The 12,836-nt window shown below is 52.4% G+C and overlaps 1 protein-coding gene across 2 annotated transcripts in view; it reads right to left on the bottom strand.

The window, feature by feature from the left end:
* PFKFB3 (6-phosphofructo-2-kinase/fructose-2,6-biphosphatase 3) overlaps positions 1 to 12,565 on the bottom strand; it is a 40,044-nt gene extending 27,479 nt beyond the window's left edge. The window contains exon 1 of one of the 2 annotated variants that reach the window (XM_048301234.1): positions 12,370 to 12,565. In XM_048301234.1, coding sequence (XP_048157191.1) covers positions 12,370 to 12,385 — 16 coding nt within the window. In that variant the 5' untranslated portion in view covers positions 12,386 to 12,565. The remainder of the gene's footprint in view (positions 1 to 12,369) is intronic. The other variant, XM_048301238.1, reaches the window with a different exon arrangement.
* Between the last annotated feature and the right edge of the window lie 271 nt (positions 12,566 to 12,836).

Genomic DNA, 12,836 nt, shown 5'->3' on the forward strand with positions numbered 1-12,836 from the left:
CCTCGAATGTCCCCCCCTTTCCTAAGCATGACAAAATGTGTTATGGAATATTTTTAGTCAGTTTGGGGTCAGCTGCCCTTGCTCTGTCCCCTCCCAAATCCTTGTGCCCCCCCAGCCTCCTTACTGGTGGGGTGAGGAGCAGAAAAACATTGCCTCTGTGTAAGCCCTGCTCAGCAAAACCACAAACATCTCTATATTATCAACACTGTTTTGGTCACAAGTCTAAAACACAGCCGCAGAGCAGCTACTCTGAAGAAAATCAACCTGTCCCAGCCCAAACAGGCACAACGCTGGAAAGTGATGCAGCATTTTGGAGATCTGATGGGAAGAACACAGAATTCCAGCCCTCCTGTATGCACAGATTGTTATAGGATTTGTTTTTATGGAGGTTGAACCTCCCAACGACTGAAGTTGACTGTGTTCATGAAGAACTTAATTCCCAGCCCGGTGATGCACGTGGGTCTCTCCAGGTCTCCTGCCTGCAGGCGCCCAGTGCTGGATGTGAAACCCCCCGACGGACGATGAGTCTGTTCAGACCATTTACGGTGGAGGATGATCAGCCTCCATTCCCCTCCGGAAATCGCAGCCTGTCATTATCCCATGGACTTTGCTACTGAACTGTTTCCTAACTTCTCATTACCACCCACCTTTCATAAAGAACCTGGATCGTTATCTCATCATTGCAGGTTATTAAGTCAAACAATGGCAAAGGCTGTGGCCTTTCTGGGGCTGACTCAACTTCATTATGTAACAAGCCCGGGCCAGTGACAACCTCAGCATTGTCGTGGTGACACAGAAGCGTCTAAAAAAGTTGTAGGCAATGATGTGCTGAAGCCAGATACCGCAGAGATGCTGGGGAATCTCTTCAAAGTAATGCAAAAAACCTAAAACATGAAGCTCTGGGGAAGAAAATGTGGTGGTTTGTATTTGTGATGATCAAGGAGGACGTGCTTGTAGGCAGCAGCGGGCAGCAGATTAATCACAGTCTAGGAAAAAGAGTATTTTTTTTTCTCAGGTCTCAACCCCCGCTGATAATCTGTTTGGCTCCTGGTACAGGGACTTTTGAAGCAGCATCCCAGAAGGATCTGCACTGCCTGGGAGGCTCAGATGGAAAGGTTCCCCTGAGGGATGCTGAGCAGGGAGGAGGCGTCAAAGCTCAGCTCCTGCTGTTCTTCCTCCATCCACAGAAAAGCTGTGGGTAGAGTTTGGGAAGAATTTATGTAATTTTGAGGTGTCTACAAGGAATTGGTCACCTCTGACCACTTCTACCACCTGTGGAGAGAAATGAGTACCCACTTGCACTCAGAACAGTTCAGCTGCCCTGCTGTGGGTGCTGACTGCAAACTGAGATGTGTCCTGGAGGAGTTTGTGTCCTCTGAGCACGGAGAGAACCTCAGAGCTATGCCCAAAACCATTCCATGCACATCTCAGTGCTCTCCAGCACGAGGTGACCCAAAACACAATTCCTTGTCCAATCCAGAGTCCCATGCGGGGAGGGAGAGAAGAGCTCTGGTGAGGAGCTGCATTTCAAAATCGTGTATGTGCCGAGGATCTTCCCACCCACACCTCACCTTTGTGAGCACGTCTGCCCTGTGGACAACCTGCTCATCCCTGCTTCCTCACAGGGCTGGGATGATCCAGACAATGGTTGCCCAACAGTGGCCCACACACCTCAGCTCTGGCCAAGAAGAACCACTTTTGGGACCAGCACCACTCCTGGGGTTGAGCTGCTCCCTGGATCAGCCTCCCCAAGGGCTCCCCTCTCCATTCAGCTGGTGGAAACCACAAGGCATCCAGAGGTGAGGCCTAAGTGCCCCACTTTTCAACAGTGTTGCCATGTGCTTTTAAACCTGAGACCTGCAGGCACTGCTTTTAGGAGGTCTGTGAAACACAAGTAAGAGGGAAAGTGTGTGGTCAACAAGCTGAAATTTAGAATGGTAAGGTTCAGTTTTGTTTTCATATCTTCTGCTGGAGCTCCCTACAGTCAAAACCTCTCTCAGGGAACCTCCAGTTTCCTAACACCTCTCCTAACTGAGTTTTGGACCCAAATCACTGGAATCAGATCACACAGATTGCTGGAATGCAGAAGTTAAATAACCAAATTTCTTTATCATGGTTTTCTTAAAATTCTTCCACTTACAATGATTTTAATGCATTTAAGTCCTAGCAGATGATTTTCATTTGTGCATTTCATTTATTTTTTTTCTATGCCATGAAGACCTGGCTGGGAAAGGAAAAAAAACCCTAAAATTGTTTAAAAATATCTACAGAATTTGTTTCTTCTGTCCCCAATATTTTCCAATCAGACATGAAAAATATTAATGGAAAATTTCTCTGGAATTTTGGGGCAAGCTGAAACAATATGGGGAGCTTGCTGCCAACATATTTTCTCAAATACATTTATATTTTCCAACCCGCAATGACAAGCTGCTAACAGCTCCTTGAGGAAAAAAAAAAGAAAATTGAGCTGAATGTTTTGATTTCTGCCCTGGAGTTTAACAGGGAGTAGCGAAGCAGTGTCTGGGTGCCTGGAAGGGGTCACAAGGAAAGATGCTGTGCTTCAAAGCACTTGGGAGGGCCTCAGTTTTCTCCCAAACAACTGCTGTTACTTGAGCTGAGAGACAGAGCCAGGAGGGGATGGCATAGGTGGAAGCACAGCTTGGCCATTGATTGTGACTCGTCCTCACTGACTAACGATGGAGATAGGGGAAAACCACTTTTATTGTGTCTGCTTCAGCATTTCCAGCAACACCACTCATTAGGGAATCACAGAATGGTTTGGGTTGGAAGGGGCCATATAGCTTATCCAGTTCCAACCTCCCTGCCATAGGCAAGGACAGCTTACACTAGCCCAGGTTGCTCCAAACCCCATCAAACCTGGCCGTGGACACTTCCAGAGATGGGGCAGCCACAGCTTCTCTGGGCACCCTGTGCCAGCACAAACTCTGTGCCACAAACAGGACACTTGTCAATCCTTGTAAACCAAACAAATGACCCCAGGACAGGGGCTCACCTTACATGTCCATCTCCCTGTGCCCCCTGCACGGCGCTGGTGGGTTCCTGTTCCCTGCACGTCCCCGGGCTGATGCCTGCAGTGACAGCACGGCCACAGCCAGGGTTTCACATTTCCCAGCTGTTTACCCAGAGCCCAGCCTGAATGAAAACAACTGCTAGACAGTCAACAAGAGATCTGAGGGCCACCTGACTCCTGGCCAGGCTTTCCTGCCAACTTCCCTATAAAGAGGGAGAGTCGGGCTTGGCAAGGAAGGCATGACCTTCCTTGGCTTCATGTTGTGTGTTTATTACCCAGGCTGGGACAGCCCCAGGCACCTGATTGACAGGCACCTTTCACCCACTGCTGGGTGAAGATGCTTGTGATGTCTCAGGGGTTCCATGGATGGTCACTGAGCCAGTGGGAGATACGGTTTGTACCCATGGAGCAGAGCCCAGAGCAGTTCCCAAACCTGCCAGCTACGTAAAAGCCAGGCCTTTCTGCAGCTGTGGCTAAGGGGGATCCCACCAGGATGGGTTTGGGATGAAGGTGGGGTAGCCAGAGGGTCACAGGAGCTGTAGTATCTGCAGGACATGCTTTGAGCATGGATGCGCTGTGTCCTCTCCCTGTCCTGCCCTAATCACTGGTGTTCATTCCAGACCTGACCAACTGAATATCCCTAAAAACCCATCTCATGCAGGCTCAAGCCCACCCAGAGACTGAGCAAGCACAGCTCCCTTGGACACGTGCAGGAGCACACGCAACCACTCCGTGCCTGGCAGCCGCCAGTGCCTTCAGACACCACTCAGAAATCTGGTCCTCTTGCATTCAGACAGAGCTAGTCATCGATGACAGGGGTGACTAAAGCTCAGCCCTGGCACACGCCAGCCTCATCCCACACTGCCTTGTCCCATCTTGTCTGCAGCCGGGCCGTAACCACCAGGCCACCCAACCCCATGGCTGCCAGCGCAGTGTGACAGCACATCCCAAGCCAGGCTGGAAAAGGTAACCTCAGGTCGTCCAGAATTCGGGCTAGTAAAGTCACATCCATAAAAGAACACTTCCCACCCTCATGCCTTCCACCTAATTGCTGCTGTTGCAACAGCCATACATGATTTAATGGTTTATTGCATTGTTCTTTTATTTACGGTGTAAATGTGTTGGACGTGATCAGTTTCTCAGCAGCTCAGCTGCACCCAAAAATTATGAAGACATCTTAAATCACAGAAGTGATTTAAGGTTTAAGGGAAACAGGCTTTGCTGACTGTGATCCTCCATGCACATGATCTTCACAGCTGGCAGGAGGTGGAAATCCATTCCCTGCCTTTGGCAAAGCCACCTTGGAGAAAAAAATAAACACAAAAGTCACTGCTGGGAGGTGCCTTTTCTGTCTCAACTCCTCCTGCTCAGCCTGGTTCAGCAACATGGAGATTTTGGTGGTGAAGGTACTGCTGAGTCCCTCTTCCCACCCCAAAGCCTTGTCCTCAGCCGTGAATGAGATCCAGCCCTCCAGCAAAAAACCTATTATTATTATTATTATTATTATTATTGATACTGTTTATTCCAGAAATTTATTTTTCTTTGTTTTGTTCTGAATGGGAATGTTATTTTGTAAGCATGGATCCATCCCTGGAGCACCTGGTGTTGGCATAAAGCCATCCCACATTCCTTTTGTGGAGGGGCTTTATCAGGCTGCCAAAGCCCAAGTCATAGCCTCAGCTACGTCCTACTGTTCCTGTGAGAAATCCCTGGCTAATAAGGAGGATTTCTAAGAAAATCACTGAGAAGGAGAAAAAAACAAGTCAAATCCTCAAATTTCTGCTCCAGCCATGTTCGAGTCTCCTATTGGCATTAACGTGGGGCGCTTCCCTGGGTCATACCTGGGATGAAGGCACGAGTTTCCGCCAAATAAGTTTACATTGGTGACTGAGGAGCCTATATTTTGCAGTGCCCACCTGCATTTTTAGGGGTGCAAAAATTTGGTCCCCCAGGCAGAGAAATCAGCAGCTCCACCAGTTATTCCATCCCTCCCATCAGGACCCAGTGCAACCCATCCTCCTGTTTATCCCTCAGCAGAACCAGCCAGAACATCTCAGCTCGGGAGAGACCGAAACTGGGAAGCCACATCCCTCCTTGGGGCTCGTGGATTTGGGAGCAGGAGGCAAAACACCCCATTTTTCTCGCGGTACCACTGGGAGCAAAACACCCCCGATACTGGCGGGTCATCCTTGTTGTTTACCAGCCTCAGCTGCTCTCCGGCCATCCTGGAAATAGCTGGAAAGCCCAGCAGCAGCCGGCTCTCGCACGCTCCTTTCGCGTGTGTCCGGAGGAGGAGGCGCAGCTGCCGGCGGTCGGGCCAGCGGAGCCCGCAGCGTTTCCTCCCCGTGTCCATGTGGCCGGGGCGTGCACAGCCCGTGTGGCTTCCCCGGGCTGGCACGTGCTCCGGTGTCCCCGCTGCCCGCATGCCAGCAGGCCAATGAAATAATAAATGAACGGGTAAACAAGTTCAGCCCGCTGCCCTGGGAAAGGTTCTCCCCGCCTCAGGTCGGATAAACGAGCTCCAGAGGCGGCAGGGAGGGGGTAAATCAGGCTGGCTGAAGGGATTCAGCCGTGTAACAGCAGCCCTGCCGTGTGCCTGCCCAAAGAGAGCCCAAAGCGGGGCCGGGGCTGCACAAGGACACGGCAATACCTCCTTTTCCCCGTGGATTTACCATCACCGTCCCCATCACCCCTTCCCCAGCAGCATCGTTTCTCCCCAAACCATTTCACAAGGCGACATTGGTCGGTCTCAGCTTTCCCCTCTGTCCTCACATAATCTTTTCCAGGAGAAAACTTTCCTTGATTTCCAACCCAAATCAACATCTCTCCAGGTGCGGTTTTTACACCCTGCTCCTGCCCACAGGGGCTGGTTTGGAAGCTCTGCACTGCACTACAATGAGGTCTGGACCAGTAACACCCTCCCCAAATGTACCTACACAGGGAACACACCTCAGGGTGCTCCGGCACAGCCAGGATTGGTGCAGAGAGAGCTGGATCCATGGATAAGAGCAGCTAAAGGCACTGTCAGCGCAGCCTCCAGCCCATCTCTGCACCCTCCTGTGCCTCAGTTTCCCCTGCCTCAATTGATAAAGCTGGAAATCATCCAATGAGGAGTAAGACACTGGGGAGAGGGGGAACGAAGAGGTCCCAGCAGTCAGTTCTGAATGAACAGCATTAGGTCCCTGGGAAAATTATTATCATTATTATTATTAATATATAAAAAAGCCCAATTCCGTGATGTTTTAGCAAGAGGGTGGCATACAAAATGCAGGAGGTTGGGTTTTCTGGACTGGATGGTGCTGGTTCCTCAGCACCAAGGCAGGGCACATCTCACTCCAGGCCCTGTTCTTTTGGGAAGAAGTTTAATCTGGGATGGGACATGGTGGGCAATACCAAGGAGAAGTCTTCAGAATGGGGTATATGGGAAAGCACAAAATGAGAGTGATTTTGTTCTCCAGGAAGGAGAAGACTGTGGAATAGCTTTTGGCCTGGAAAAGGATGCCATGGAGAAGGTAATAGCTGTTCTTTACAGCAAGGAATATTTAAGGTTTATACAAGATATGCTGTCCCAGTATTAGTGGAATCCTAATACCTCTTGCCAGGACAAGGAATTCTCCAGGGAAAAACACAAAGGAAATCTAAATCTGTGTGGGTTTGATCTTGAGTCCCAGCTGGGGCCTGTGTCCCATCCCTTTTTTTTTTTCCCAGCCTTAAAATGTAGTTATGATGGGGAATAGATCAGGTGCCCTGCAGAGTTGTGTGTGCCTGCACGCACGCACCAGGAAAACAGGGATCACACCTTGCCGGCTGCTGGTTTTGAAATCCTCCCACGTCCTCCATGAAAAACACCTGTGGTCATCTGATTTAAAGCCTTTGGAGCCGTTTTGTGCTGAGATCAATTTCTCCATCACAGAGGGTGTGTTAGGGAAAGCAGTTCTGCCAGCACAGACCCCCGCTGGCACAAGGATGGTCAGATGCTAGGTGGAAAAGGGGTCTGGGGGGTGTTGGTGGTGGGATTTGAGCACTGGGGTGAAGCCCAAGCCCAATCTGAGCTGCTTTCTTGTGTGACACTGCCACTGAGCCTGGGTTTCAGCTGGTGGCTGGAAATACAGCAATGGAGAGTCCTTCCCCATCCCTGCAGGAGGGAGGCAGGACACCAAAAGGAGGGGTTTTCCAGCATCCTGAGTTGCTTGGTGGGACGCTGACCCTGGCAGGGCAGGTTATAGGTGTGTCTGCCTGCTCCCAGGTTAGGACATGAGGATATACCTTCAATAGCTTCACGTGGTTTAATTCCCAGACTCAGGAAGTCTGAGAGGTGCTGATAACCCATATCTCTCCCCACCAGCTGGTTTCTGGGGAGTGATAAGAACACAGAGTAGGTCCCAAAAATCCCACTGGACCTCACAGAGCTGCACAGCCCTTAGGAACCTCCTACAAATGTTTCTAGTGGAGTGGTGGTTCCAACCTGCAGCTGGTGGCAGCCAAGGTTGTCCCACCTGCCCACCACAGCCTGGCATCTGCCCCCCTGCACCAGCACCAGGAGACGTGGTGGGCTCTGCTGCTCGGTTGTTCATGACCCTGTGAGCACCAATGGAAACAAGACCGGGCATGGTGACCCTGAAATCCATTAAAAACTCCCTGTGAGTGGCCATAAATGCTAAAGAAAGTGCAAGGGCCAAGGGGCAGAGGAAAGGTCGTGCTCACGGAGGGCTTTCTTGGAAGTGCAGGGAGGTGTTGGGAGGGGTGTGATGGGGGCACAGACACCTGTTCTTTTGGGTCCTTTGGCTCAAGAGGCTGGTGAGGTGAAAGGGGATGAAATGAAACTGAGAGCCAGAAGGAAAATACCACAGTGACCAACATAGGCCAGGGGGCAAAGCAGGACAGGAGGGGATTTCCAGCCTTCCAGGAAAGGTGTTCAGTGAAAACAAGGCAATGGTTTGACTCAGGCATGAGCCAGTGAGTCAGGAGAGCCAGGGCCAGTTCTGCCACACATTTCCTCCCTGCCCTTTGAGCAGACACCCACGGTGCTGCCGTCACCAGGACAGTCCCCACAGGGAGCTGCAGCAGGCAGGATCCCCCTCAAGCAGCTCCTGACTCCTCACATGGCTTCTCTGCATCATGTGTACAGCCCATCAGTGCTTAAAAATCCTGTCCAGTACCTCTGACAGGAAATGCTGGATAAAAACTTTTCCAGGGCTGCCAGGAAGACACGACATCGAGGAGCGACGAGTGACGTGACCAGCAAAGGCAGCAGCATGTGGGTTTACATGGAATTGCCAGCAAGCCAGAAAGCCTCCAGAAGTGACAAGATTATCCCTTCCAAAACCTGAAAAGAGCTGCAGAAAGGCAGTTCTCCACCTTTAGCTGTAACCATTCTGCAAAAGCAGTTTCCCATCAGGGGGTGTTGTAATCTGAGTCACTGCAGGAGCTGGGACAGCAAGGAAGTGCTCGGTGGAGCAGGGGACAGGCAGCAGAAATTGCAGTGCCGGGATGTGGCATAGTCTTGCCCTTTCCCTTCATGCTCACGGGCAAAAGGCACCTCTGCTCCTGCTAACAAGAGCCTCCTTGACCTCAGCAAGCAGAAATGAGACCAGGAAATGTCATAACTTCTGCTTACAGAACGTACAAAGCAGTGAGAACAGCAGGAGAGGGAGGGATTCTGCCCCACTCCTCTCTCGTGAGACCCCACCTGGAGCCCCGTGTCCAGCTCAGGGTCTCCAATATAAGAAGGATGTGAAGCTGCTGGAGCAAGTCCAGCGGAGGCCACGGAGATGCTCCAAGACCTGGACAACCTCTGTCATGGAGACAGGCTGGGAGAGCTGGGGTTGCTCTGGAGAAGGCTCGTGGGAGACCTTAGAGCCCCTTCCAGTGCCTAAAGGGAACCTATAAGAAATATGGGAACAGTTTTTTTAGCAGAGTCTGTTGCAACAGGACATGGGGTGATGCTTTTGAGGTGAAGGAGGGTTGATTTATATCAGAAATAAGGAAGAAATTTTTTATGGTGAGGGTGGTGAGACCCTGGCACAGGTTGCCCAGAGAGGTGGTGGATGCCCCCTCCCTGGAAGTGTTCAAGGTGAGGTTAGAGTGGATTTTGAGTAACCTCCTCGAGTACAAGGTGTCCTTGCCCTGTCAGAGGGTTTGGAACTAGGTGATCTTTTACATCCTTTCCAACCTGAATTGTTCTGTGCTTCTATCATCATGTGTTCCATCTCTGCTCGCTGGCTTTCAGCCTTATCTCCAGCTCCTTCCCAGCCAGCAGCCCCAGGATTTCATTTGTCCTTTGACAGATGACAAATGTCCTGCTCGCTGGCAATGTCCTGCCAGCTTATCACCTGCACACTCCCAGGCTTCCTTGCGTCAGCTGCAGTAATTAAATCATATTTTTCAGGAAGGGTACTTTAGGTGAAAGCTCCCAACACGTCCTGCCAGCAGAGCTGCAGCCACAGACAGGCCCTTGCCAGGGTAATGGCACTGCTTGGGGAGCAGGGCTCTCTCCAGTGCTCCCAGCTGATGCAGCAATGCTGGAAGAAATTAATTCCTGTCCTAAGCTCATAACTCCTGGCTGTCCTTGAGCATCCCTGCTAGAAAGACCTTTCTTTAATATCTGAAACTGCCAAATGCCTTGCTAAATGGCAGCTGTTATACAAACATGAAGTGCAGATCCTGGGGCAATGCCACTGGCTGCGATGCCCAAGGAGAAAGGAGGCAGAACAGAGCCAAGACAACCAGGATTTCACACAAACCTCTCAGGGAGACACGGGAAAGTGATGCCAAAGCTGCAAGTAGTGAGAAACTGGCAAAGACAGGGTGGAGTTTGCATTTTCTCCACAGGATGCTCCATTTCCACATGCAGGGGTGTGCAAAGACAGCTGAGAGCCTCCAAAATGCTCATCTCAAAGCCTCCCTGTGCCTCAAGCTACCAGAGGTTTGCAGAGCAGCAGCCCTTGGGCAGAGCCTCCTCTTTGCACCCTGCATCAGGGTGGCTGTGAGGAAGCCCCGAGGTGAGATGCTGTTCCCAAAAGGCTTCCAAAGTAAAGGCTCAGCCTCCTTGCTGAGCTGCCTGGAGCCTCCATATTCTTCTGGGAGGGTCAGGAACACAGCCAGATTCCAACCCAGCTGAAGCCACCACCTTAAGCAAGGCTTTTTATGCACCAAGTTGAACTAGAAGGAAAATATCTTCATGCCCAACTCTCCTGTAAACTAAGGATGTACACAGCTTGCTGTGGGCAGCTTTTGAAGGGCAGCCACAAGGCCATGCTCTCCACAACCCTCCTGCCTGGTGGCTTATGGATGTGCTCCTGGGAAGCCCAGGCAGCCCAGCAGCAGCCACTGAGCAGTGCTCCAGGCAGGGCTGGTGATGTGGGGTCCCACCAGCCCAACGGGATGCTCTGAGCTGGGGTTAAAGTTTGCGGCCGGGTCACAGCACTGCTAAGCCACCACTAAACCATGTACCCAAGTGCCACATTTACATGCCTTTTAAATTCCTCCGGGGATGGTCACTCCACCACTTCCCCAGGCACCACTTTTGCAGTCCTTGACAACTGTTGTGGTGACAAAATTTCTCCTAAAATACACAAGCTGTGGACAAAACCCATCCCCACTGGCCTCTGCCATCTCGGACTCTGGAGCTGCAGGCTGATGCACGGAGCAGCTGAAAGCTGCTCTGGCACTTCAAGGTTGACCTCTAGAGGAAATTTGTAGACAGACGAGCTGCGACGGTGGCACAATGGCTGCAGGACCGAATTGGCGAGGATTTGCAGGTCAGCTGTGGCCCACGTGTCTGGCAGCGATGACAAGCACAGCACGGTGTCCCAGCAAAAGGGTCCTCCCCAGTTTAGGTGTGCTGGGCAGGGCCGCATGGAAAAGCATCAACTGCTGCAAATCCACCATGTGTCCCCAAGTGCTGCAGACCTGCCCGTCATTTCTACCCCTGCTGGGGCTGCAGCTGGGCCGCGGGAGCTGCCCTCCAACAGGGGAAATTCCCCCGGTCTCTCCCTGCTTCCCACTAAGGGCTCAGCGCTTTCAAAGCGTCATACTCTGCTTTCCTCCCACCGCCCACCCCCAGCACCTCTCCCTCTTCTCCAGATTAATCCGTTTATCACCTAAAATTAAATCGAGCCCTGCAGTCTGCTGCGCTGTCAAGATGCGAGGGTGTGAACCACATCACGCTCCGCTGAGCCTTAAAAGGCAACAGAAACCTCGGCGCCGGAGACACGGGTTCTGTGAGCATCACTGCGGGTGATGCCTCACCCCCGAAACACCCTCCCCAGAGCAGGGAGAGGGGACAAAAACAACTCCAGCCCTCTCCTCGCCAATTTCATTCCCTCCCTGCTGCCCTTCGATGCCATGCCAGTCCCAACGGGTGACATCTCGGTCCCTGCCCCAGCACAGGACTGCCCGCTGGCCAAAGCACCTGTGTGCGATGCTGAGCAGCACCTTCTCCCCGTGTCCTTGCACGTCCCGACTTAACCCTGCCTCCCCTGGCTTTTTTGACTCACGGAGAAGACTTTTTACCTTCCATTTCCCCACTCAGTAGAGCTGGGAAAAGGGACCACCACAAGCATCCCACTCTGTGTCCCACCGTGCCCGCACTTCCCTCTGGAAAGAGGAGGAGGTGACATTTAAGAGTCTCTGCTTCACAGCGGCTCGGAGAGGATGGAAAACTCATCCACAGCAGCACAGGAGCACCCATCAGAGCTTTAGGTCCCATATTGGGTGCTTCTTGCCCACACCGCCAAGCCAGGGGGTGGCAAGTGGGGATTTCTGCCAGCTGCTGGGATGGAGCTCTGTGGAAAAGAGATGGTTTGGGGCGCAGATCCGAGGGCACCACGGCACGAAAGGGGCTTGCGCAGGTGAGGTACCCTCCTCAAAAGCTGCTTTACCTCCCCAGTCTCTGCTCCCAGCCCCTCAGCCGAGCACCTCCCAAGGACACAAATGCTCGCAGGTCGCCAGTTCTCAGACTGCATCGCCCCAGCCAGCCCCCAGCAGCACCCCCTGCCCAGAAACATCCTGCTGCCTTCCGTCCTCAGCCCTTGCACCGCCCAGAGCAGCTCATTCCCCTCGCCCGGGAACAGACGAAGAACCCCACAGGGAGGGCGGAGAGGGGACAGTTGCCCTTACCAGGCTGCACAGAAACACGCACACGCACCCCACACACAACCTCAGGGGTGTCCCCCATCCTCCCCCTGAGCCGGCGGTGCGGCAGAGCCGGGCACAGCTCGGTGCTCCCATCTCCCATCCCTGCAGCAGGCACAGCCCGGACCCATCCCTGGATCCCCAGGTCGGTCCCGGCGCTGCGGGGGAGCATCCCGGGATGCTGCCCACCCATCCAGCCCTACCTTTCCGGAACGGCATGGAGCGGGAGGAGGCAGGGCTGCGCTCGGACTCCTGGGTTCCGCGGACGCTTCCTCTTAGATATATAAATATAAAATATGTATTTCTTCTGTATCTCTGTTTCTTTCCTTCCTCCTCCTTCTTCTTTCAGAAGGAAACGGACATACTTGGGCAAAGCCCGGCAGAAACCAGCGTCATTCCGAGGGTGGCACTGCAGAAGGGAGGAAGTTCTTGCAGTTTCAGAGCTTTTAACCCTTCACTTCCCGGAGACAGCAGAGCTGGGAGGGAGGTGACAGGAACAGGACAAGGAGCTGGTGGCCTTAGAAAGGGGTGGAAGGTACCGGGACAGGGTTCTTGAGTTTATTTGTGGTGGGGGTTTTTTTTGTAGGACCAGTACAGAACTGAGTGTAATGGATGTGGGTGTGAAAATGGAATTTTGGCCTCCTGCATCACTTATGCAATTTCTGAACTC

This window comes from Corvus hawaiiensis, chromosome 4 (assembly GCF_020740725.1).
Source record: "Corvus hawaiiensis isolate bCorHaw1 chromosome 4, bCorHaw1.pri.cur, whole genome shotgun sequence".
NCBI lineage: Eukaryota > Metazoa > Chordata > Aves > Passeriformes > Corvidae > Corvus > Corvus hawaiiensis.